This window comes from Panthera leo, chromosome C2 (genome assembly GCF_018350215.1).
Source record: "Panthera leo isolate Ple1 chromosome C2, P.leo_Ple1_pat1.1, whole genome shotgun sequence".
NCBI lineage: Eukaryota > Metazoa > Chordata > Mammalia > Carnivora > Felidae > Panthera > Panthera leo.
The window spans coordinates 54,404,896-54,432,599 of NC_056687.1; the positions used below are offsets into that span (position 1 = coordinate 54,404,896).

General features: G+C 37.9%; 1 protein-coding gene across 7 annotated transcripts in view; it reads left to right on the forward strand.

The window, feature by feature from the left end:
* Positions 1–27,704, forward strand: part of BBX (BBX high mobility group box domain containing) — a 282,183-nt gene that overhangs the window by 235,199 nt on the left and 19,280 nt on the right. For 6 of the 7 annotated variants that reach the window (XM_042955358.1, XM_042955354.1, XM_042955353.1 and 3 more), the window contains 5 exons: positions 8,916–9,924; positions 10,916–11,054; positions 14,415–14,563; positions 25,355–25,444; positions 26,796–26,855. In XM_042955358.1, the coding sequence (XP_042811292.1) occupies positions 8,916–9,924; positions 10,916–11,054; positions 14,415–14,563; positions 25,355–25,444; positions 26,796–26,855 (1,447 nt within the window). The remainder of the gene's footprint in view (positions 1–8,915; positions 9,925–10,915; positions 11,055–14,414; positions 14,564–25,354; positions 25,445–26,795; positions 26,856–27,704) is intronic. The other variant, XM_042955359.1, reaches the window with a different exon arrangement.

Sequence of the window (27,704 nt, forward strand, 5' to 3'; positions counted from 1 at the left end):
TGCTAAGAGACTTGTGGAAGGTGGAGTGTGGCTGCAGTCAGAACTGGGAGAGTGTTTAGTGTAAAGCAGAGAAACTTGTGCTTGAAAACCATGAGGAGCAAGAAGAGATTTAGGGCAGGGGCACACAGTGGGAAAGCAGACTCCCTTGGCAGCTATGTGTAGAGTGGAGTGGAAAACTTCTGGGGACATCCAGGTGTGAGACGATAAGAGCCAGGATTGGGGAGGGGTGGTTTGGCAGTGGGAATGGGCTGTAGAAACAGACACCAGGGATGCTACAGAGGATTTAGTTGGATTCCATGATTGGGTCCACGTGAAAGGCAAAGCGAAAGGGGAGCTGGAGATGGCCCCAGCTCTGAACCTGAATGCACCAGAGAAGAATGGAAGATCGGAGCCCTACTTCAGGAAGCCCGGATGTTTGTGAACGAAGAGGAAGCCCCACCAGCAGAAAAGAGGAGATGAAAGATGCCTAGGGGTGGGGACAACTGAATAAATCCAATACTGAAAGAGTCAAAAAGAGAGGGGTTTGTTAAGGTAAATGGTCGACTTTGGAAAGCCAGAGGCCCATATTCTCTGAGCACAAAAGGAAGAAAGGTAGAGAACAGTCACCACAGGGTTGCTGAATTTGGTCTGTGGTACCCATTTTCTGAGTTCTACTTCTTTACTTCAGTTTATGAAACTAGTAATGTGTTAAGGTTAAGTTGAAGGAAGGGTGCTGGATTTCTCCACATATACTCCTACTCCTCATGTATGAAAAAGCAAGATTGCAGATCTGGTGCTTCCAAGGGAACTGGAAACATTATTTAACCCTATTTATTAAAAAAAGATGATGACATTTTCAGACACCTTGACTGCCTAGTTTTCCTTACATTCTAACTTGTAAAAAACACTTACAATTAAAACCAAATAGGTAGATAAAGACAAATTTATTCCGGTGTCTATAAAAATAAGGTCCTAGGAAGGATGTTGGCTCATTTTAAGAAAAGCTGAATTATGATAGAATTATAGAGATCATTGAAAACTGTAGGAAATGCCATCCCTCCAATCACATTAGCATTCCCGACTACCAGGTATGGGTGGTGTTTGACCAAGGTGACTCCATTTCAGTTTTCTGTGTGTCCTCACATACTATTGACACGCAGTATCCCCACCTCCTCCTCATAGCCCCCTGAAACCTGGAATCTCGGCACACAGCTCTCAGCTCAGCCCCTCCTACGCTACTGTCATATAACTGAATCCCAATACCTATGATATATTTGAGGGGGTCTTTTTTTTTAAGTGGTATATTTCTTTCCATAGCTTTTTAGGCAGAGTTGTGAGTCATTTTTAGAAAACTCCCATCCTAAAACTTTTCATTTCATTCCCAATTGCATTAACTTATTTTTGGAGGAACTGAAATATAAGAATTCTCCTAATGATTTCCTTTAACACTTCTGGGGGAGACTTTAATAGATGGCCTATGGAACAAAGGCCACCCCACCCCATCTAGAGTCTTCAGAATGGGTATAATTTCTGAAGAAATAGTGAGTAAAGAGAAACATTTAAGCCACCTTTTCACCTGGTCGTGTTTCTGCAAACCAAATAGAAAACTACTTAATATGCTCAGATTTCAGTGTTGAGAGATGCTTAGACCACTGTTCTGTGACCAGTTATCTTTTATAATAAAGAAAATTGAATTTTCTTAGCAGCAGTGCTATTCTTTATTCTCTGAGACCATCAGCCAGTGTATGTTTATGGCAATAACATTCTGATTTTATTTAATTATGGGAGAAGTGCACATCTTGGAAAACACTGCTAAATGCCATCCTAGGGTTATGTCTACACTGTTTTGGCAGATAATAAGCCAGTACAAAATGATTGTAAACATACCTTGGCTGCAAAACATTTATTTTGTACTAAAAGGCAAAGATTTTGAAATTGAAACTTCTTGATTAGTGTCAGTGGCTCTGTTTTCACACTGCCTTGCTTTTAATCGAGCTGGATCCTTTACAATAGACAATGAAAGACAAAAGATAATTAAGAGTGTAATAGTATGGTACATTTTGGAGCAACTTACCCATTCCTTTGTACCAGTTAAAGAGCATCTGTTTCTGTGGTATTATTCTTATCTAGTACACATGATTAATTATTTTTTGCTGGTCATTTCACTGTCTTTTATAGCAGAACACATTAAAGAAATGAATCAATATCTTAACATTTGTAGAAAGGAACACATTTTAAAATGTCTTTTGATTCAAAGAGGTAAAAGCTTGTCACAACTCAGATTTATTATGTCTCTGTAGTCCCCCATAGCAACCCCGAGCCTATGGCACAATCTTACCTGAACTGAAAATGGCAATCTTCTTGAACCCAGGAACATAAAAAATAATCCCTCCACTACACATTTTATCTCACCTCTTCAATATTCCTACTGAAATTTTTCTTTGTAATAATTTTGAAGAGGGTGATTTTTATATGTCTGTCCAATATGTGCATCCTTTAGAATCTCCAGTTTCAACATACTCATTTTCATTTTTCTTTTGGGGGTAAGTTACATTTCTTCCAGCTCATCACTGACAGGCCATTCTGACTACACAAAACAGTGAGAAACTTCAGTGAGGTTTCAGTCATCAAAGTAAAACTACAATATTAGTGATTAATTCTCACTGGTGCTCCTGGGAAGCATAAGTAAGGACAGTGTGAATGCTGGTCTAGGCCAAGCAATAGCGTGGTCCTAATTAACATTGTTTTTTATAGACTTGTAAGGTAACTTTCTTGGTATGAATCAGATTGCATTTTAGACTCAGAACTAATGAACCATTCAATTCAACACAATTATCTACGAAATGCCTTCTTTTTGAAAGGTACTAGGATATATTCTTGGAGGAGAGTACAGAGGTGAACAGGATCCATTTTGTGCCCCCTGAGTTACAGTTATAAAAAATATGGTGCCTGAGGGAATAGACCGTAGATATCAAATATTTATGCCAGGCATTTGATTTAAAACATTAGCATTCTGACTTCTTGGAATACAGCCATGGGAATTCGATCTAGAAGGTGTCCTGCAGACATTTTACATCCTCACTCTTAAAGAAGTTTATTGTTCAATTTAAAATAATAATAAAAGAATAAATTGTCATTTACTAAGGCATATTCTATTTCAAGGCTTGATTAACAACCAACCCTCTATTAAGGGCAACTTGACTAATTAATAACAGACATTAATTCTGTGCGTCCCACAGTGCAGTTTTATTCACCTGAGTTCACACTGATTTATGCTCCTCTGTGTCCACCGTGTGCTTATCTGTATGCATGTCCATGCATGTGAACAGAATGTAGTTTGTATGCAGTTTCATAAGCCCCACTAAAGTTAGTTGATAAATGCACTCAAGTAGATGAAAGTAGATGTTTGTACCCAGTAGTAGAACTGAACTTAACTATATGTTTAATGAGACTAACTTCTTGAAAGGTAACTGATTTAAGATCTCCTGCATCTAATTTTGTTGTTTATGTTTTTTTCCCCAATTACAGAATCATTCAACCATAGAATGAAAAAATCAAAGCAAAGTACTTAGTGTACCAGGGCCGTGACGTGCCACCAATGATATCCATAAGACTAATTCTACTACTGTCAGAAGCTAAGATTTATTCTATATGGCACAAGGCTACAGAGGGATGGTTGTCAGAATACATTTATTCTTGCTGTGAACTAGGCACTATTTTAAGTGCTGTACATGTCCAACTCATTGAACCTCACAGTATTCCTAAGAGAAATACTATTAACATCCGTGTTTTATAGATGGGGAAACTAAGGCACAGAAACGTTTATAGAAAATTAGCAAATCAGAGGCAGAGCCAGTCTGCAGTCCTAGACAGTCTGGCTCCAGCATCCCTCCCTTTTGGAATAGCTTCTCGATGTAGAATTTGCTCATATCTAAGAGTGATGGCATCTTCTAAGAGTTACTACATCCATAGCTGTTCCCAAGCTGTTTATTTTATGTGGAAATATAGACTGTTAATTCCTAGAGGCTTTTGAGAATTATTTCTAATAAAATGTTTGATCTCACAGAAAAGAAGGTAAAAACTGGGTGCTCTCCCAGAGTCTGTTTGCCCTGCATGACAGTTCATATCCTTGGTGGCTGTAGACTGCCTTTTCTGGGTGCCTATGTCCCCTGATATCCAGCTGGGTCCAGCCAGTGGGAGACTCTGGTGGGAAAATGTGGAATGGGGGGAAGAGAATAGCCAGGATGTGCAGGGAAGGGGTGAGGAGGGGTGGGGGCAAAGCAAAGGTAACATCTCTTCTACGTGTTGAGCTCCTCTAGTTAGGCCCACCATGGTTCTGCCTTCCTCTGGAGGCCTTCCCCCATTTGTTCCTGTTGTTGCTAATCTCTGGATTGCCTCACCAACCTCCTATTTGGGTGTCTCAGTTCTTTATGACCTGGGTAACCAACCTGTTCCCTGCATTAAATTCCTCCTGCTGGATATGCTTTAAGTTGTTTCTGTTTGCCTAGTTAGACTGACTGGAATACAAGCCATTTTCATTTTATATTTGGTATGGTTATAAAATTGGCTGAAAATGCTGTTGGCATACTGTGTCCAGATTTCAGCAAGACTTTTGACAGATAATCTTACCATGTCCTTGTGAACAAAACAGGGGTAATTTAGATTGGATTATAAAACATTCTTAGATTGCTGAAGTTTATTGATGAAAGGGCTCTAAAAGTCTGCCAGAAGGCTCTGTCCTTAGCCATGTTCTAATCAACATTACCAAAGATTTTGATGAAGACATAAAATGCAACTTTATCAAATGTGTCCGTAACAGAGCTGGAAGGTAATGTAATTCAGAGTTGGAAAGGATAAACTTTATAAGGAAAAACGGAAAATCTCACAACTATATACAAGAAATAAATTATAAAAACATAGAATGGGAGAGACCAAGCTTCCCAGCTAATTAGGTGGGTAAAGAAATCCAAGATGGTTATTGACCACAAGCCCAATACAAGCCAGAAGTATGACTTGGTTTTTGTTTTGTTTTGTTTTTAAAGTGGCTGGGGGGAGATCCATCTTTGGGCCCCATTAGAAGATAAGTATGTTCCTATCAGCTGACAAGTATGCAGTTCTACTTCTCATCTAGAGCATTATGGGAAAGCTAGGAACTTACTCTAAGGAAGATATTGCTAAATCCATGTTCCCCGACCATTGTAAAGCTTTATGTGTAAAGTGTTGTGTCTGCACACATTCATTCACTTTTGCATCACAACAACCCAGTGGAGCATGTCCTGTTACCCCATTTCTCAGCCTTTATTTCCTCATATGGATTCAAGTCAAAGTTACATAGCCCACAGTGCTCTAGCCTTAGGCAAGCACTGCGGTACTTCGTCCTGAACCCAACTTACTTCCCCAAAGCCCAGTTCTTGCTTCAGGACACCATACTGCATTTAGGTAAGAGGGGCCCAACTTTTGAAAGGTCGGAAAGCCTTACATGTTAAGGGAACTGGGACATTATACCAGGAGAAGAGACTTACATCTGTCTCCTAAGATTTGAGAGTCTGTCCTATGAGAGAAAGCAGAATTCTTTATGTGACTTCAGAGAACAACTAGTATGATGGAGTGGTAGTTTTTTCCTCAAATTTTAAATATTTCAGAGAGAACCACCCTCTAATACGGTCAGTGTCTTTGTGCAGAAAGTTGGATAATTAAGTCTCAAGAATATTGTAGTGAAGTGAATTTCTACATGGGGAAGAATGTTAAATTAGATTACCTAATATGACACCCAACTCTGAGTCTGATTTGTGTTTATTTGGGTTTTTGGTTAGTGAGATTTATGATTTGTAGTTTTTGACTCGGAGTTATTTGTTTTATTTTTATAGTTTCACTTCTAGCAATATAATTGTTTTTCTTATAATTTAGGATTAACATAGTCTATTTGTGGGAGAAAAAAACTTTTAAGAGCCCAAAACAAGGAAGTAAAGCATGACTAGTGCCTGGTGTAATTACCTCCACAAGAAATATTATGCTATTTCCTGGAATATGTCCCCAGAGTGAATGTCTGCATTTGTTCCATTTCATTCCTAGCTGTGGAATCCTATCAAGGGTGATGAGGAGAATCATTTTGAAATATATTGAAGCAGAGAATGGAGTTTGCAAAGTATTATTAGGTTTGCTCAGATGAACCTATGCAAATACAAACTGTTGGCATGCCACTATAAAACCCAGTGCCTCTATGGGACATGGCTCCTGCAGGGACTTATTAAAGGTCGCCAGAGTGACAGTGGCTGAAAAACCGTAAAATTTACCTTGAGGATGCCTTTCCAGTCTTCTTTCCAGAACTAGTATTGTCTCTGCCCCCATGTAAGATAGTTCTTCATGAAGGGCTAGGATAATCGAGAAAGGAAAATAAAAATGATTTCAAAATCAATGAAAAAACAGCACATTGTCCAACGAGAATAAAATATGCAGGGAGAATTAAATGTGTCAGTGTGTCAGAATTAAAATAACATTTTTGCTTTGAACTTACTTCTGGTAAGTTTTCGCTAAAGGGGAGTTCTCAGTCTTCGTAACTACTTGCTAAGGTCTAAAAGTTAACTTACGTGATTTCCCAAAAAAGATAGTTCCATTGTGAATCCATACTGTTTCAGATCTTCCCTGTGAAAAAATCTGAAGATTGTCATGTTCATTTTTTTCTAACTTGCGTGATCTGCCTCCTCTCACCCTTCTGCAATTTCTTCTCAGGCTTATCAATTATAATTCTCACAGAAAGATTTGAGATGCGTTGAAAATACTAAGGGGAAAAATGAAGTAAAAGAGGATCTCCTATTTAACTGAATGGCTTATCTATTTAAAAAATGAGTTTTAGGGGCGCCTCGGTGACTCTGTCAGTTTGGCATCTGACTCTTTCGGCTCAGATCTGATCCCAGGGTTGTGGGGTCAAGCCTCATGTCAAGCTCCACACTGAGCATGGAGCCTAGTTAAGATTCTCAATCCCTCTCTCTCTCCCTCTCTCCCCCTCTCTCTTTGCCCCTTTCCCCTGCTCGCACTCTCTCTCTCTCAAATTTAATTTAAAACAATTTTTTAAATGAGTTTTATATACATTAACATTTCTGACAATTTGCCATTTGACACAATGGTAAAATTTTTTTAAAGAATCAGTTTCCTAACTCTTATGCTTGATTTGGGGGTTCAGCAAAACCCAGTACTATTTTTCCTCTAAGCTGCTAATACAAAATTGGTAAAATGAATAATGGAGAAGAACTCCTGTTCTGCCCTTGGCCTAATCAGCATCGTCAGCCTCATGATGAATCCTCAGAGGCAGAGAGGGGAACTTATTGATCTTTGTATTCTTCTTTTGTTTTTTGGTTACATAAATCAAAGCATTTATTATAGGCCGGCAGTGTTTCACATGGTGGAGCTTCCGCTGCTGGTCTTTCATCCCCTTCAGGCATCTGGTGGCAGACCTTCCTGTGGTGGCAGAAGGGGTGCTGTAGGTCCAGGCACGTCAACTGCCGTTTTCATGCCTGAACCACAGTGCCACATCTCCACAGATTTTTCATCTGATTTTCATCTTGATTTTGCCACAGAAGGAGCAAGTGTACTCAGCATGCTGGCTAATTTCAATGTTCTTTACCATTTTCCTGAGAGAAGCAACAATAACAGGTCCCATATTGACCGATCATTCCAGCCTTCTTGATGCATTTAACCATGTCCTCCCAAACTGAGTCTGAACCCAGAGAATGGTCTTTGTATCTTTAGGGTCCTCCATTGGGGCCTGGCGCTTGGGAGCATTTCAGGGAATGTTTATGAATGAAAGTCCATGTATTGAAAATGAATTTTACAAAAGCTGCAATTTCCCCTTTCAGAAAATAGCTTTAGATTGAATTTTCGAGGTACCTGGGAACTGGAGAGGAAGATGGCAAGTGTTTCCTGTAAGGTCCTATGTGTGAAATTTGGGGAGTTTTAAAACATAACCAGATTGCTGCCAGATGTGTTTTAGTATTCAGAATTTTTCAGATTTTAGAAAAATGATATAGTATATGCATCTTATGCTATGCAGTTAATTCCCACAGGGCATAATGCAAATGCATGAAGATGCTGATAGCGAAAGTATATGAATAGTCACGTTAAATGTGAATTAAGATGTTAAGCAATTTCACATTAGTTCTGGTCAGAATTTTCAGGCGTGTAAGTTCAGATTAGATCAAGTCTGCTATCAAGTGAGTTTAAAACAAAAAACACCACCACTTAGTTTTCACCACTTTTATGATCTTCAGGTTATCTGTCAGTGCCTGAGGCCTGTAATGTTTTTGTTTTTGTTTTTCTTTTCATTAACCAGAATCCTCTGTAGTTATTTAATGAATCATCTTCTCATTTCTAACTTCAACGGGGTAGGTACAAAATGTTGCTCTTTTTCTCGTTTCCCCAAGAAAAAAGAAAAGGTAAACATCTAAACATTTTGGGGATTATTTAGTCAGTATTGGCATCAGTATATCTTCTCACTTAAACCTCACAGAATCCTCTGAGACAATCATTCTTGCCATCCTTTTTATTTTACAAAGACAGCTGAGGAGTGAACAGTGAAATGTCTCATTTTAGGCCACAGAGTTAGCAAGTAGCAAAACTAAGACTCAAACTCAGGTCTTTCAACTCTAGAACCCATCTTCTTTCTACCAAATCATGTTTTCATAGAAAAAGCTTCGGATGAAGCTGGAAAATGAGAATTTGAGTACATGCTTATGTAAAGTGTAATGAATATATCATAATGCCTACAGCCTTTTTAAAATTTGAGTTATTTAAATTAGTTTGGCAGAATTGGACTGATTATTGTAATGTTTGCCTTGATTACTTTAAAGAGGGATAGACTTTTAAAGTTTAAGCTAATTTCAAGTGTATTTCAAAAAAAAAAATTATTTTGTCATTCTCCCATTTTTGTTTGAATCGTTTAGATGTGTCTGGCATCAGAGGGGGTTAAAATGGAGGAATCAAAGCTAATGAAGGCAAAAGAATCAGATGGTGGAAGAATTAAAGAATTGGAGAAGGGAAAGGAACAAAGAGAAATAAAAATGGAGAAAACAGATGAAGCCAGGTCACAGAAGGAAGCAGAATTTGAAAAATCAGCTAAGGAAAATGTAAGAGATTCTAAGGAACTAAGAAATTTTGAGGAGCTACGAATGGATGATACAATGGATATAAAAATGGAAGATCCCAAAGAAATTAAAAAGGAAGAACTAGAAGAAGATCAAAAATGTAGTCACTTCCCTGATTTTTCTTATTCTGCCAGTAGCAAGATAATAATAAGCGATGTTCCCAGTAGAAAGGATCATATGTGCCATCCTCATGGAATTATGATCATTGAGGATCCCACAGCATTAAACAAACCAGAGAAACTAAAAAAGAAAAAGAAGAAAAGCAAAATGGATCGACATGGAAATGATAAATCCACACCCAAGAAGACTTGCAAAAAGAGGCAGTCTTCAGAGTCTGACATTGAGAGTGTTATATACACCATTGAAGCCGTTGCAAAGGGAGACTGGGGCATCGAGAAACTTGGAGAAACCCCTCGCAAGAAGGTCCGCACATCTTCAAGTGGCAAGGGAAGCATTTTGGATGCCAAGCCACCAAAGAAAAAAGTGAAATCAAGAGAGAAGAAAATGTCAAAGGAGAAATCCTCAGACACCACCAAAGAGTCAAGACCTCCAGATTTCATTAATATTTCTGCCAGCAAGAACATTTCTGGTGAGGTGCCAGAGGGTATAAAAGCAGAACCATTGACCCCCACGGAGGATGCATTACCACCCAGCCTATCTGGACAGGCCAAGCCTGAGGAGAGTGACTGTCACAGAAAAATAGAGACTTGTGGCTCCCGGAAATCTGAGAGGTCTTGCAAAGGTGCTCTTTATAAAACCCTGGTGTCTGAAGGCATGCTCACCTCTCTGCGAGCTAATGTTGACAGAGGTAAGTAACTCCCACAAAAGTGAAAAGAATATGGAAACGTAGCGAATGCCTCCTTTAGACTCATTGAGAAGAGCCACCATAAAGAACAATGTGGCATCAGAACAATATATTCATACAGTTCTTTATGGTTTATAGACCATATACATGTGTCATTTTACCTACATGTTTTCTAGCACCATAGAGCAGATCTTATATTCATTTTGTAGGTAGTTCTCAGGATATGTGTTCAAATAATTCAAACTTTTTTTTTAACCTGGTATGGGCTGGCTTCTTGTTTTGAAAGATAAGCACTACATGTTTAAAGTTCTTACGGCTTTTAAAACTGAAGGAAAGAATTTCCTGAATCAAGCAAATCTGTTGGGCAGAATGTTGATCTGTAGGCTCCAAAAGCAAATAATCTGTCTAGCCCTCTCCGTAGGTATTCAAAACTATAGTTGAAGGGAAGGCCTGTTTAAAACATAAAACCAGTTAATGTGTATACCTTTATTTCACAGAGTGTTTTATATAAGTTCATCTGTTTTAAAATACAGCATCTGGCTAGGGGACTACCTCTTGCCAAGCTAAATTCCAATTTAGAGATGTCTGAGAAAATGGGTCTAACAAGCCCTGAATGAAGATCCTTGGGAGTACAGGGATATCATTCCAGTAAATCTGAGGGAAATTCACATTAATAGTGCCCACCAGCAAAGGCTTCTACACCTTAGTCTGATTCTCTAATGGGAAAGGTGATAGTAGTGAGTCTGTCTCTTGAGTCACACAGTATGCACAGTACCTGTTGAGTTGTGATAGGAAGACTTATCCCATAGCTGTATACTTTTTTTTTGCATGTTGTATTATTAAGGGTGGTCCATCACGAATCGCTTAGAGGACACCAAAACTGAAATAGTTACAAATAGCATCATGCGGACGATACCTAAGGGGTCAACAATTCACTTGTGAAGCAACCTCATCCCAATATACCAAGCATATTCTTTCTCTCAAATTCCCTTAGGGAAACGAAGCTCAGGAAAAGGAAACTCCTCTGACCATGAAGGCTGTTGGAATGAAGAAAGCTGGACGTTTAATCAGAGTGGGACCAGTGGGAGCAAGAAGTTCAAGAAGACCAAGCCAAAGGAAGATTCTCTCCTTGGGTAAGTGTCTGTGAGCACAGTCAGCACACTGCATAGACACCAAGTGTGGTAGGTTTTCCAAGGTAAACCTAATTCACTAACTGCTTCTTCTGGAGTATTCATTCTGCACTTATTACAGTCTTAGCAAGCAAGTGAGAGCACAGAATCTCCGCGTACCACAGGGTTCCTGCTGTTGACGCGGTTGTGTGAGTGACCGTGCCACTCGCATTTCAGGTATAGTACATAGTATGTAGATTTGAGATGTAGGCTTCAGTTTGAATTGAGGCCCACCATGTATTAGTGCTGTGACATCGTAAATCCTTTAATATTGCCAGGACGCATTTTTCCATCTAAGGTTTACAATGGATATTATGTAAGCATGTTTAAGCATAAACATGTTTATGTGAGCATTTTGCCATTTTGCTTGCCATATATACTTTGTTTAATATTTCTAAAGGTTATGCACATATATTTATAAAATAATAATGACAGCTCAAAAGGGTAAGGTAAATAAAATTATCCTTCGACCTCTATCTAACCATTTGTGTCGAAACCATGTTCTGTTGCTCTAAGATAAAAATGTTAGATTGACTCTGCTGCAGAGAATACTCAGTCATTAATTATGTGCTGAAATGCAATATCAAGCAATAGCATGTACATCGAGATAAAATCATTAAGAATTACTTCATTTTTAGTGTTATTCCAAAGACTCTTAATACCAATCTTAATAAAGAGGAAGGTATCTGCATATTCAGTTAAACTGTTAAAAATCCTTCGAGATTTCTTATTAGCCCAATTTGAAAAGAATATATTGAATGGAAATAAGTACATTTTTACATTTTCCATATTTCTTCATAAGTGTGTTTAAAGGTATGCAGATTTCATGGATCAGAAGTATTTGGTTTATTCATAAGTATTTGCATTTCTGTTAGTGGAACAATATGTTTTTTCCTTGGAAGTTACAATGCTTTAAAATCCGGTAATTGTAAGGCTCCAGGTCATCACAAAGGGGAGATTGGAAATTATTTCTCTTGTTAAATTCCTCAAGATGATTTACTCAGATGATATTTTTTTTAATTTTATGTATTTCTTTTCTAATATTTTATAAGTCCAAAGTAGTTCAAATTAGTTTTGCTTACAAACTCAACTTATAAATAATAACATAAAAATTCTCATATTCATCATCGTCAAATGATATTTTCAAATGCAAAATTTCCTTAAAAAGTGACCACTGAGTGTCAGTACCAATGCTCTGTATCTTCTAGAACTACTAGTGCCCTGTGGGTCTGCTCACTGAGAGAGGAGCAGGTCTTGAGCAGACAGTATGGGATCCTGGGGAAATAAAGCAGAAATTAAGACTCTCAGCAGAGAGGTCTCTGATGCTTCCATTAGAAACTGCTGAGAGCCGTGAGAGAGGTGTTTTTACCAATCTTCTTTAGGAACAAGAAAAATGAAACAATATTTTGAAAATCTATCTCTGAAAAGAGATTGGTGTATGGGTTGTTTTTGTTTTAATAATTTCTAAGGAAGGCACATGTATGTAACTGGGAGTGTGGTTTTCCTATAGGCTTAAATCTCTGGTCTTGAACCTCTGGTCTTTCCTGTCCCCCACCAACCCCCCACTCCCACCCCCGCTGACATACATAGGCCTTTCAGAATTAGACTATCTGGGTCTGCTTTGTTTGGAATATACCAACACAGCGGATGAGCAGTATGAGATGCCAGTTCCTATCAGTCTTCTCTGAGATTTCTAAATAGGCATTTTAACCCCTTTTATCACAGAAAATATGCTATTTGTTGCCAAGAAAAATTCACTTAGTATTGGTGGTTCTAATCTTACAGATCTCCCCCCCGCCCAAAAAAAAACCGTGGATGATTATTATAGTTGAAAAAAGACAAGGAAAAAAAAGTCCCAAGGGACCTTACGAGTTATAACTCGCATTTTCATGATTTTCTTTTGATTTTTTCAGATTATCTGAAAAAGTTATAGGTAGCTTTCTGATAGTATCTGATTACTATCTGATTTTTCCATTAGTTACAAATCTTTTTTAACTGGATAGAAAAGGTGATTTTATTAATGAAGCAGTATCACCCCCACCACCCTCCCTGCTTTTTATTTTTTTAATATTTATTTATTTTTGATAGAGAGAAGGTGAAGAGGGGCAGAGAGAGGGAAACAGGATCTAAAGCAGGCTCTGTACTGTCAGCACGGAGACTGACACGGAGCTCAAACCCATAACTGCGAGATCACAACCTGAGCTGAAATTGGCGCTTAGCTGCCTGAGCTACCCAGGCGCCCACCTTCCCTGCTTTGATAGAACTAATTAGTGGCCTTTTTCCATCGACCATTCTTTGGTTATCGGACTGTCTTGTCTCTGTTCCCCAACTTGTGTATATTCCTCCAAACAGAATAGTTTTAGGTGGACACACCTCAAGTACATGCTGTAGGTAGCAGCCTAACACATTAGCTGTTAGCTTCTTGTGAGTTGACTCAAAGCTGCCCTCTCCCCAGAAGGCTTTCCATTCTCCATCCGGCACGCGCCACCATTCTGCTGCAGCTTCTCCCATCTGTTTGGGTTTCATCTTAGTTAATAAGTCTCAGTAAGTGGAAGTCAGAAGCCAGCCAGTGATCCAGCAGGCATGCTGCCATTGTTGCGTGGGGGCCTTCGAGACCGTCAGAAGCAGCCCAAGGATTTCCCAACTTTGCTAGTGCCGTTTCTGCAGTCGTTCCTGGTTTGCGTGAAAGTGGTGCTGCCTCTCTGCCAGTGTGTTCATTGAAAACTGGCTTTCCTTGTCGTTGAGTGGTTTAACGCCATTCTGGTCAACTCTCCAGAATTTGTTTTTATGATCCTCAGAATTTTTGTGTTTTCTTTGTGTGTAGATGTTTTAAGCAAGTACTAGTTAGTAAATATGTTTTTAAAAAGTAAATCTTATAAAAATGCTGATGGTGATACCCCATCACCAATAAACTTGCCTACATACACACACACACACACACACACACACACACACACACAAATCTTTACAATGAGAAACTTGTGTGGATGGAATATGCTTTGTATTGAACTTAGTGGAAAATGTCCATGCCAATGGAGAGAACTTCAAAAATATTCTTATATTTTAAATAATGTCTCTGCTTTTCTAAGGTAACAAACAAGACAACCTTTCTTGTGAGTTGACTGAAAAAACTGTGCTGGTAAATCTTTTCAAGCATTTCTGAAAAGATGGTTTTTTTTGTCCTACCACAGAGTTTATCAACAGTGCCCTAATTATCAGGGACCCTGTTTTTAAAATGGAGTATCTTAAAATAGGTCTCATATAATTTTCTGTTTAAATATTTATGTCACGTGCTGATTGATTGCATCCCCCCTCTCTTATTAGCTCAGCAAAGCTGGACGAAGAATTTGAAAAGAAATTCAACAGCCTCCCTCAATACAGTCCTGTTACATTTGACCGGAAATGTGTACCTGTCCCAAGAAAAAAGAAGAAGACTGGAAACATGGCCTCGGAACCGACTAAAACCAGCAAAGGTTAGATGTGTGCTCTACAGTGCTCTACAGATGTGTCCTCCTACAGTGTGGTCAGCATCTCAGCCCTCTTCTAAGCTTCTGCAACTCCCTTTAGATACGTAACTGGATTTAGACTGAGGCAGTGAGGCAGCAGCCATTAGAATTTTAGCTTGCTTTCCAGGGTTGTTTTGGCTCCCACCTCACTTCTCTCTCCCTTCTTTCTCTCCTTATCCTCCTCAGCCTCTCTTCTTTGACATCCCAGCCCGAGCATTTGCCCTTAAATATGTCATTTTTTTGAAAATGTTACACATGGTCTTTGACTTTCTGCTCTTCAGAATTCTAACCTGGAGATGTTAAGCTTTTCTTGAGCAGAAACTGTTGGCCGAGCCTCACCCTTCTATTCACTCTATCTGACAAGTTGAACTCTGGGACTATGAAATTGTTCTATTTGCCTAGTAAGAAGACTCCATTCTTTACTGGCAGTATGAACCAAATGAAAATAATGCTCTGGCAATACCTTTAAATTGGTTTTATTAAGTTTAGAAAAATGCTATTTAGCATATTCGTTTTGAAGAATATCACCATCTTCCCTTGTACATAAGGGGAGCTTTTATATTATCAGCATGACTTGGGTGGATCTCAGCATTCATCAAGGGCAACACTGTAGTTCAAAGAACGGTGGTAAAGAGTGTGAGACCACCTTTACATGTGGGGCAGGGACTGGGGTTCTAAACATAGTAGCCTGCTCAGGACATTTCAAGCACAATAAAGGACTGTCCTACCCAAAATGACAGCATTGCTTTTATTGAGAAACTTGTCTTCTGATTTTACTCCAGTCTAAAAACTGGTGGGAAAAATGTATCTCTAGTTTTCCATACAGATGTGAAAGACGTCATCCCATTTAGTCACTTCCTGTAAGGACAGTGAATGGAGAAATGAAGAACTGGTGTGGCTGAGTTTTTGTTGCTTGTAGGATCTGATGGAAGAGTTGATGTAATTTACCCTGTACAAGTGGCTGCCTCCTGCCTGTTCCATGTCAGATCAGATACTTTCCCTTTTTGTGTGCATTTTAGATGGATGGATGGATAGATACAAGATGATATATATCTTCACATAAATCTTGCTAAATTCTAGCATTCGTGGATAATCAGCGATAAATATTAATGAGCAGATACAATTGCATGGATTTAGAGGGACGATATAAGGTCTAGGAAAAATTATGGTTTCTTTGAAGAAATTAAAATTTTCTCCCTCTAGACCTAAAACCTTCTTTGGACACCACAGTTGACACAACTGAGGACAGTCACTTTGTGATCTGTATCTCACGATAGATCTGTATGGCTGAAGAAAATTCTCCCTTCGTGATTAAAGGTGGAGAGGAACATAAAAGTGATTTCAGAATTAGCTTGGTTTTCCTCTGTGGTCAATAAAAACAAGTCTAGTGAATAAAGAACTAAAAAAGAAATGTTGCTTCACCAAGTTTGCTCATCTGGGAAAAGAAAGTAGGGTTATATCGAGATCTTCCAAGATAAGTAGGAAAGAAATAAAATAGCCTTGTTGACAGGTAGGTAGCTGAACACTGTAATGGATTACCAATGAAATGACAATCTTTGTGCCCTAGGGATATCTAGGAATAGGCAAAGTAGTCCATGAGCCCAAAGATGCCAGGTATCATGAGCTCCCATAATTCTTGGATTCAAAGTTACTGATAAATACCTGACAAGCCAATAAAATGGAACTTAATTGATTGATGCACAGGATGTATTCTCTTCCTCCACTCCTGGTAGTTGGAGACATTCATTTTCGAGCCCTGAAGCTGGCCAAATTATCTATCAGGGAATGTAACAATAGATTTATTTTTGTAAAGCTATAAAACCCTGAGTTAGGATCTATTTTCATGAGACCTTCTCTTGAGTCTTAGTTATCTGTTATATGTTTTTCCTCTCCCAGCTGAGATTAACAGTATTTCTTTTGATGTGAAATAGGTTTTTGGAGCTTTGGATTATACTTCATACAATATCATCTTAACGCTTCTGTTATGCCTCTCAAGCCCAAAGTCACTGGTTCTTACAGTGTATCAGTAATTACGTGGGTAGGAAGTCTTTCAAGACTTTAGATTTTGCTCTGCATTCTGACTCATGGAGCAAAATGCAGTTAAAATAAAACAGACACTAAATGATATATTCTCTATTTAGCAAACTAAAGAAATAGTATTTGTAACTAATTGTAATTTGGCATTAGCACCACCAGTGCACTGTCCCACAAGTTATTAATGAAATTATCATACCAGCTGTGCTGTAATTGCCTGATCTTTAGAGGATAGAGATTGTTTTCTTAGACTCTAGACTCTTTGCATCTGTGCATAATGAATTGTTCAAAGCAAAAACTATGTATGAAATCATTAGTTTATTAGCAAAAGAGCATGTGTCCATAGGAAACCTCATTTCTTCTTCAGCAGTTTAGCATTTTGCCTTTATTTTCTTACGTGTTTATCATTCAACATTTATATTTTTTTCCTGCCTTATACTAGGTATGTTTTTTAGCTACTCAAGGTTATGTAAAATATATAGAATTTTTCTGAACTGTAGTATCTAGAGGAAATGGTTATGTATGTATGCATTTATACAGTCACATATCTCAACAACATAGTATCTGCTTGGGTTTATGATTCTGTTTTCCCAGTTGTCTCCTTATTTATATCTGCATTTCCAAAGACTCTCTTTCCCTTGTCCATTGTCCCCTCCGCTATCTTTGCCCTGTCCCTCATGTCTGTATACTGGGTCTTGTCAGAAACTCTACAACAGAAACTCTACAACTCTACGACTCTACAAGTAGGTAACTTGGTTAAGTGTCCAACTCTTGATTTCAGCTCAGTTCATGATCTCGCAGTGAGATTGAGCCCCGAGTCAGGCTCTGCACTGACAACATGGGGCCTGCTTGTGATTCTCTTTCTCCCTCCCTCTCTGCCCTTCCCCTGCTTTGTGTGTGTGTGTGTGTGTGTGTGTGTGTGTGTGTGTGTGCGCGCGCGCGAGCGCGCGCGCATGTGCGTGCGCACTCTCTCAAAATAAACATAAACTTTAAAAAAGAAAACTAGGACGAAAAGGGTGAACATAACTAAATGATACCTTCCTCTGACTGGGCTCAGGCTATATTATAGTAGGCAGAGCATAACGACTTAGGAAAAGAATTTCCCTTGCTTCTAAGAACAAATTACCCAGTAAGTTGTAATGCATCTAACTGGTACAGTTCAGTTCAGGCAGCCCAGGCCTATAGTGTTTTCTGGTTTATCTCCCTTAGTTACTTGTATATATTCAAATAAAAGCTTTAAATTAGAAGTCTAAATTTAATTGTAACTTAAGGGATAGGTTTTGACACATTATTTTAAGTATATTGTTAATTTATGAAGCACTTTTTACAAAAGTATCAGAAGTCAGAGTGCTGTACAGAATAGTAATTTTCAGACAAAGTCGGGTCATGAAGAAAAAGTTAATTGACTTGAACTTAGAGTGTTTAAATTATGCCCCAGCTTGACCCTTGACTTCACTTTTCCCCTGTATATCTTCAATCTTCCCACATTGTTCCTTAGCCCATTATCACACATGCTGTTGATCCTCATATTTTAAAATTGGAATTCCAAATGATTAAAGATTTTCAATTTTAAAAAATCACAATGATAATAAACGACTCAGGTTTATAAAATTAAAGGTTGAGGACAGAATCCCCTGTTTGGGATTGAGCCAAACTGAGGCTACATTCAGTGTTACCGGACCTAGTGCTGATGTCAGCCAGCCCAGCCCTTCCTATCAAGAAGTTATAGCTTCCAGGTTGGGCAGAACTCTGTATTTTGCCCTGTTAACCGAGAGTCTTCATTGCCACCAGATGTTTTCAGGAACATGGGGATAGCACATTTGCAGATGTAAAAGGTGTACCTAATATAATCCTGAGTTCCTTCACAAGGCATGCATGTCTGGCTCGATGAGGTAGCTTCTTCCCCTCGTTGAATCCTAACTTGACTGTGGCTGGCTCACCCAGACTTCCTCAAGTCAGCAGATCCACATGCCCAGTAGCTGGGAGCACTTAGCTGTAAATTATCACAAAGGAATTTATTGTTTCATTGGTCATTCATTATTTGTGTCTATTACAAAAATGATAGCCAATTTTAGAATAAAACTTCTGCTTTTTTTATAGCTTAGAAACATGAAACCATTGAACCTGGGCATAAGTCACCACCATTTGAGTTATGCATAACATTTGTTCCCTACAACAGTTTTTAAAAAGCAAGGTTTACTAAATCACCTTACCTGCTGACCTTAAAAATTTATCATAACAGGCTAATACTGAACTGGCTCCTGTGTCACTACAGCTCTTTACCCCCCAAAGTGTCCTGTGTCACTACAGCTCCTTAACCATGAACAACATTAATGTTTTGGAAAGGTTATTTATTGTTAATGTCTCTGTGGCACTGCTCTTATCCTCTCAGGCGGAGGTTTTCTGTTGTCTACCCAGCTATGAAGTTAGGTGCCAAGGAGATGGATTTTGTCAAATTACAGGCCATCCTGCCTAAAAACTTAAGTGGAGTCCTAAGCTAGTTTATATGCCAGCAACAAGTGATTTTTGTTATAAGGAAGTAGAAGCTGATTCAAACCCTCCTTCAAGAAATTTGGTTTGGCGATGCGGGAGAGAAATGGAATCAGAACTTGAGGTGGTAGTTTAGTGAAAGACTGTTGCAGTTTTTTTTTGAGTAATCTCTTCCCCCAACGTGGGGCTAAATTCACAACCTCAAGATCAAGAGTTGCATGCTTTACCAGTGGAGCCGGCCAGCACCCCCCATTGGCAATTTTTTTGGTTTCTGAACAATGGCTTCTGAAACTCTCTTCTCTGCTTTTCACTTCCTACCTTATTTTCCTTCCATGTATGTTTCTGCATTAATATAATTAACTGAGGGGGAAAATGGTAATAAATTTCCTTATTTTTGCTGTTTATTACAAATTTTGGCTTTCTTTCCTTTAGACAAAATGCCACACATATGTACGTGGTGAGCAGAAATTGTTCACTTCTTGACTCTGAAATTGCTGCTTCCCAGTGACTGCAATTATATCTTCTGTATTACTCCCTTCAAGTTTGTCACTTTCTTTTTTATATGAAATTGTCATTTACTTAGTTTTATTTTATAGCTATAGTTTGGGGGATGGCTAGGAGCAAGGAAGTTTAAAAATAAAAGTTTACAGAAGCTCCTCTATGTACCAAATCACTCTGGATGTTCTTTTCTCATGTTAAAATTGACAACTGCTATCTTTAGTTCTATCCTTAAATTGTACTTTTTAGATTTCTCTGAGTATGGTTGGGTCTGAAAATATGTATCCTTTTCTTCTTCCCTAACTCATTCCATCCCTCCTTATGGTCCTAGGAGGTCTCAGAATTGTTCTTCTGCATTCTTCCACTTCTGTTTTATGTGATTATCTGTGTATCATTCAGGGCACCAGCCTGAAGTTTCCTAGGTTGTATAAAATATGTAAAGCAGTGATTGCAAATGGATTATAGAGAATACCTGTAATATTAGTGTACTATGTACACATGATATATATTTTTTATATTTGTTAAATTTATTTTCTTTCCCTTCTTGCTCACTTTTTCCCAAAAAAAAGTCAACAAGACATTTTCTTTTTCTATTTCAAACCACCACCGGCTAACTCAGAAGTATTTGCTTGTGGTTATTTAAAAAGGATGGCTTGGTGTAGTCATCGAAAAATGCACAACTTTCTGTTATCAGTAACAATAGCAACAACTGTCATTTCTTGAGCTTTTACTTTGTGCCAGCCAGTGGTTTAAGAACTTTGTTCATGTAACAAGTATTATTCAGAACCAGTCATATGCTAAACACCATTCTGACATGTAGAATATATCTGCGAATGAAAACAAAGGATTGTGCTGCCATGGTGGTTCCTTATGGCAGGGGTACCAGGTAGTAAGCAAGCATAAACAAAAAACAAAGCATATAATGTGTTAGAAGGTGAGACATGCTGTGGGGGGTGGGGGGGGGGAAGAGTAGGTTCAATAGAACAACTAGGCGAAAGATCAACGAGGAAAGAGAAGACTTGAACAGGTAACATTAACTAGTCCTAAAAAAAAGTACAGGTATACCTCATTTTATTGCATTTAGCAGATACTGTGTTGTGTTACAAACTGAAGGTTTGGGTCAACCCTGTGTCAAGTATATCAGCATTCTAACATTTACTTACTTGATGTCTCTGTGTCACACTGGTGATCTGTGATCAGTGATTACAACTCAGATAATAGTTAACATTTTTTAGCAATAAGATACCCTTTGATTAAGATACGTGCTTTTTTTGTAGACCTAATGTAATTGCACACTTAATAGACTATGGTATAGTGTAAATGTAACTTTTATATGCATTAGAAACCAAAACATTAATTTGATTCACTTTATTGCGATGTTTGCTTTATTGTGGTGGCCTGGAACCAAGCCTGCAATATCTCCAAGCTGTGCCTCTATATAAAACACTCCACCCATCAATAGTAGAATATATATTCTTCTGCAGTGAACACGGGAACAGTCTCTAGAATGCACCATATACTAGGCCTTAAAACAAACCAATAAATTTAAAAGGATTGAAGTAATCAAATTACGTGTTCAGACCACAGTGGAATGAAATTAAATGTCAACAACAGGAAATATTTGGGAAACTCACGAATATGTAGCAATTAAACAATACACTCTAAATAACTCAATAAGTCTAAATAAATAATTAATAATTCAAAGAAGAAATTCATAAGGAAATCAGAAAATACTTTGAGATGAATAAAAATGAAAAAACAACATCCCAAAATTTATGGGCTACAGCTAAAGCAATGCTTTAGAGGGAAGTTTATAGCTTTAAATGTATATGCTAAGAAAGAGGAAAGATCTCAAATTAACAACCTAGCCTACCTTGAAACATTGTAAGAAAAAGAGCAAACTAAACCTAAAGAAAGTATAAGAAAGGAAATGATAAAGATGAGAGAGGACATAATAAAATTAAATAAAGAATAGAAAATCAATAGAGAGCCAATGAAACCAAAAGCTGGTTCTTTAAAAACAACAAATAGGAGAAATGTTTAGCTACACTGACCAATTAAAAAAGACAGAAAACTAGGGGTGCCTGGGTGGTTTAGTCGGTTAAGCAAGCATCTGACTTTGGCTCAGGTCATGACCTCATTGTTCATGAGTTTGAGCCCCTCATTGGGCTCTGTGCTGACAGCTCGGAGCCTGGAGCCTACTTCAGATTCTGTGTCTCCATTCTCTCTCCCTGCCTCTCCCCCACTCACATTCTCTGTCTCTCAAAAAATAAATAAATGTTAAAAAAATTTTTTAAACAAAAAATAAGTAAATAAAATAAAAATAAAAGCAAGAAGACCAAAGTTACTACAATCAGAAATAATATTGGGGACATTACTACTGATCTTACAGAAATGGAATGGATTATAAAGGAATACTATGAACAATTATATACCAATAAGTTAGATAACCTACATGAAATAGACAATTCCTAGAAAGAACTCTAGCAAAACTGACTTAAGAAATAGTCTGAATAGAACAGTAACTACTAAAAAGATTGAATTTAGTAATCACAAAAATACCTGGGAGAGGAGGGAACCAACCCCAGGCTTCACTGCTGAATTCTACCAAATGTTCAAGGAAGAATTAATATCAGTTTTTCAAACCTACTCAAAAATTAGAAGAGGGAACACTTCCTAATTCATTCTATGAGGCCAGCATCACCCTAATCTCAAAACTAGACAAAGATATCACGAGAAAGAGAAACTACAAGATCCTATCTCTCAAAATAATGGACATAAAAATCCTTAACAAAATAGTAGCAAACCAAATCCAGCAACATATAATAAGAATTATACACCATTACCAAATGGGATTTTACTTGCAGAATGCAATGTTGGTTGCATATCCAAAAATCAATTAATGTAATATACAATATCAATAGAACAACAAAAAACCCATGTGATCATCTTGATAGATGTAGAAAAAAAGCATTTGACAAAATCCAACACATTTAATGAGAATACTCAACAAACTGAGAATAGAAAGTTTCTCAACCTGCTAAAGAACACCTATAAAAATCCCAAAACAGCATATTTAATAATGAAAGACTGAATGCTTCCCCCTAAAGTAGGGAGCAAGTCAAGAATGTCCATTCTCAGCACTTCTGTTCAACATCATAATTGAGGTTCTAGCCAGGGCACTTAGGCAAGAAAAAGAAAACAAAAGTCTTCTGTATTGTGGAAAGGAAGAAGTAAAACTCTTTCTGTTCACAGATGACATGATATTTTATATAGAAAACCTAAGGATTTCCCTAGAAAACTACCATAGCTTATGAATGAATGAGTTCACCAGGGTTGCAGAGTACAAGATCATTATACAAAAATCAGTTGTATTTCTATACAGTTTCAATAAACAATCTAAAAATATTGGAGAAACAATTCCATCTACAGCAACATCAAAAAGAATAAAGTACATAGGAATAAATTTAACAAAAGAAGTACAACAAATTGAAAACTACAAAATATTGTTGAAAGACAAATAAATGGAAAAACATCCCATGTTCATGGATTAGATGACTTAATATTATTAAGGTGGAAACACTCTTTCAAATTGATACACAGATTCAACCCAACCCCTGTTAGAATGTCAGTTTAATTTTGTAGATACTGATAAGAGATTCTAAAATTAATGTGGAATTGCGAGGAATTCAGAATAGCCAAAATTTTTTCAGTTTCAAAACTGGCTACAAAAACCAGTAGACAATTCAACATGGTGCTAACATAGTTATATAGGTTAGTGGAATAGAATTGAGGGCCCAGAAATCAACCTGTACATCATTGGTCAACAGTTTTTCAGTGAGGAAGCCAAGACTGTTCAAAGGGGGAAAGGAATCGTCTTTTCAAAATGGAACTAGGAGAACTGAATAACCACATACAAAGTGAATAAATTGGACTTCTTCAAAATTTTAAACTTTTATGCTTCATAGGACACTAATAAGAAAGTGAAAAGAAAATCCACAGAATGGGAGAAAATATTTGCAAATCACATATCTGATAAAGGGCTTTTATCTAGAATATATAAAGAACTGTATGCGTCAGTAAGAAGAAAGAAAATTCAGTTGAAAAATGGGCAAATTATCAGAATAGACATTTCTCTAAAGAAGGTATGCAAATGGCCAGTGAGCTCAGGAAAAGATGCTTGACATCATTACTCATTAGGGAAATGCAAATCAAAACTACAGTGAGAGAAATACATCCTTATGATGGTCATAATCAAAGACAGATAACAATGTGTTGGTAAGGATGTTAAAGGGCCTGGCAGTTCCTCCAAAGGTTTATAAACATAGAGTTACCATATCACCTAGCAATTCCACTGGTTAAGTATTCTATGTCCAAGAGAAATGAACACACATGTCCACACTAAAGCTTATATGTGAATATTCGTAACAGGATTATTTATAACAGCCAAAAGGTGGAAACAAGCCAAATATCTATCAACTGATGAGTGAATAAACAAAATGTAGTATAATCCACACAGTGGAGTCCTATTCAATCTTAAAAAGGAGTGAAATGCTGATGCATGCTATGACATGGGTGAACCTTGCAAACATACCAAGTGAAAGAATCCAGACACAAAAGACCATATTACATGATTCATTTATATGAGGTTACCAGAATAGGCAGATCTTTAGAGACAGAAAGTGGATTAGTGGTTGCTTAGAGGTAGAAGGAATGCAGAAATAGGGAAGGGTGATAGGTAGCTACAGGATATGGGATTGATTTTTTGAGGTGGTAAAAATGATCTAAAATTGGCGACAGTTGCAGATATGTGCAAACATAAAAGCCAGCATGTTGTATACTTTAGGCAGGAGTGTAGATAGTTTGCCTTTGGCAGGAGGGCAGCATGTGTGGGTGCAGATATTGGCAGGTGGGTAGGTGCAACAGGGGCAGTTTATAGAGTCTCCAACTTTTTAAATCCTCACATCAGCTCTTTGAGTTAGGCACTATCGTTATCCCCATTTACAGATGAGCAAACAGAAGTTATGTAAAATGTTTTGAGTCCGTTTCACATAGGAATATGCAGAGGGTATAGAAAGAAACCTGCTTTGGGGAGGTCAGTGCTGCCGTTGACATTTCCGATTGGTGATTGAAAATCTTAGTTCTGTTTTCTTTAAGAAAACAAAGATACAATCTGAGACTCCCCTCCCCGCCCTGATTTTTTTTTTTTTTTTTGCAAATATTTCTCTATCTTTAAAGCAGGTTTTCTTCCTAAAATAACCACAGAAAAGGCTAGAAAGCTATCTGATGCTAACATGCCAATTATTGTCCTAAATTGCTGTTCTTACTATGAAAACCAGTTTCTAAGAAGAGAAGAAATGCCCCTGCCATCCTTTCCTTCATGATATTTAGATTTAGGAATCTAAATCTTTATTGAAGAGTACAACTACTGTGCTATTATGGGTTGTAGTCTGTCTCTAGTCACTAAATCTGCAGTTTCTGCTTAAGGAGTCCCAGCCCTACTAGGGGCTTCTGCCCAATATATTGCTAAGGAAAATTTCACCGGGTTTTAAATAAGCCTAAGGAAGGGTGTTGAGCACTAGTTATGAGTAAAGAAAAATATGCAAGATGACCTTTCTTGTGACTCAGTTTGCTTCTACCATAGGTGGGAGGAGGGTGTAATTGTTGAGGAACACACAGTATTGTTTTATGAAACATTGTGAATTTAAAATATATTTATATTAATATTGTCTGTAGGTCCTTTCCAGTCTCAGAAAAAGAACTTATTCCACAAAATTGTCAGCAAATATAAGCACAAAAAGGAGAAGCCTAATGTTCCGGAAAAAGGTATTGGTGCCTTCCATCCTCCATCAAGGTTTCTTGGCCACCTCCATTGTGAACCATCTTTGAGTAACGCTTCTGTGCACCACCTTTGCCTTTTCCTCCCCTTGGCTTGCTTCAGTGTCATCGGCTCCTAATGCAGGCATAATTCATTATTTCTAGACTCCACAGCTAATTGCAAAGAGAGATCTCCTTCACTTGGGTTCCTACTCAAATCCCGTAATGTCTCTATTTTCAGCGTTCCATATGAATCCTAAAATTGCTTTGTTTTCATCCGTATTTGGTGCATTTTGTAACTTAGTCTTCTTGAGCTCTTATCCACTTATTTTCTTTGACTTTTCTTGTTTTTCTCATGTTTGGCAGCCATCAAAGCAGGACCACGTTTTCCTATCTCCTGAAACCTTAAGAGTTCCCTATTCATATGAAAGTGCCACCATTTCTGTACTCTCTCCGACCCTTGAGGATTCTTATCCAGGAGGATTCCACTCCTAAGTCGTAACCTATCTTTTTCCAATCTACATTACTTCGTTTGCCAGACTCTTCCCACCCCCTTCAGTCACATAACTTATTTCCAGAGGGCACTAGAGACGCATTGCCCTCCACCATCTCTTCACTGTGAGCATCTATCTTATTGTTATGATTTTGATGGGCCCTTGAACCTCTTCAAGGCTCATCTGAAGATTTCTGCCTTCTCATAGTTCAGGACTCCTATTCTTTCACACAAAAGACCAATGTTCCCATCTGGTTCAGTACAGCCACGTGGCCTGGAAGTTAGGCTTTCTTTAGCATCGCCCTGCATGTTACTTTCGTGACTATGAGCCTACTCATCTGATGCCCATTTGCATTCTACTTGCATGGCCACTTGTGAAGCCTTTTATGTTTCTGGAATGAGGCTTAAAATGCACCTGTCTTCCATGTGTAGACATATGTGCCTCCGTGTTCCTATATGTAACCTTTTACTTAATTTGGGTTTTATTTTCACCTCCACTCTAGCCTCTTAGTTTTGTATGTTACTATTTTTTTCTCTGCTTCCAGTAGAGAAATATCACTTTTCAGGTAAAAATGTTGGCTTTTATCATTCCCTTTGAACTAATCTTCAGTTATCTTAAAGTCATAGAAATTATCCAGCAGTGTGATTTCATAAAAGGCGAATTTGTTTATTTTTAATCCATTTCCTGTATAGCCTGATTATTTTAGTTGGCAAATGTCATTTTGAAAATTAAATAGTTAAAATAAAACTCTGCTTCATTTGTGTGATAATGTGTCCTATATAAGCTCTTAAGTGTAGTCTTATTTTTATAGTGTATGTGTCTATCCTGGAAATAGAGTTTCACTTTCTTTCTCTCATTGTTTTTAGGAAGTGGGGATAAATGGTCAAACAAGCAACTCTTCTTGGATGCCATTCACCCTACAGAAGGTAAAAGAAACAATACCCTTTGTATCATTTCGGGTAGTCTGTTTTGGAAAGGTTTAAAAAGGCATAATTTATATAGGCTCAGCCAACGGCACTATACCTGAGGGCTCATAATTGTGTTGTTTTAAATTTTCAAATCAACTGACAGATTTTTGACCCTGGTAAGGGTCAGGCAGTGTGTCCTGTGGAGCTTAATTTGTCAAGGGGGGCACTTAAAACTTTGAACCACATTCACCAGAAATTAGAGTTTCCATAATTAAATATATTCAATATTGCATTCATGTTGCAGGCAGGTGCTTACAGGAGTCAGAATAGAGCCAGCATAGGGTTTTCCTGGTTGGCTGGACGTGGGCATGTCAGCAGCGTTCCTGTCCTGAACTTTGCCCAGCCCACCTCTCAGTACCCCTAAATATGTTCTAATGAATGCTCCAGAGGCTTATGGATAGCCAAGGAAAGTTCCATGTTGATTAACATAACGTTACAGTTCCTAGGTGCAGATTTTACTTCAAAATTTCCCACAGCCCTATTTACTTGTGATGTGTACCTAATTTCTGTTAAATATTGAACCCTCTGGTGAGTACTCATTTCTGTGATGTGTAGGTAGCTGTCCTCTTCTTCCCATTGATTCCTCTTTTTTTTTTTTTTTCCATTGTAGCCATTTTTAAGGAGCTGAACGTTTTGGTAGCGCTTAATCAGGAGTTGCTTCATTTAAAACCTAGAAGCAATCTTAAAGCTCGTTAAGTCCAACCTCTTTGATTTACTTAAGACCAGAAAGGGGAACTTAATGAAGAAGTCCACATCTCTTGATTCCCAGATACACTCTCATTTGTATCCTGAAAGAGAGAAGAAAAT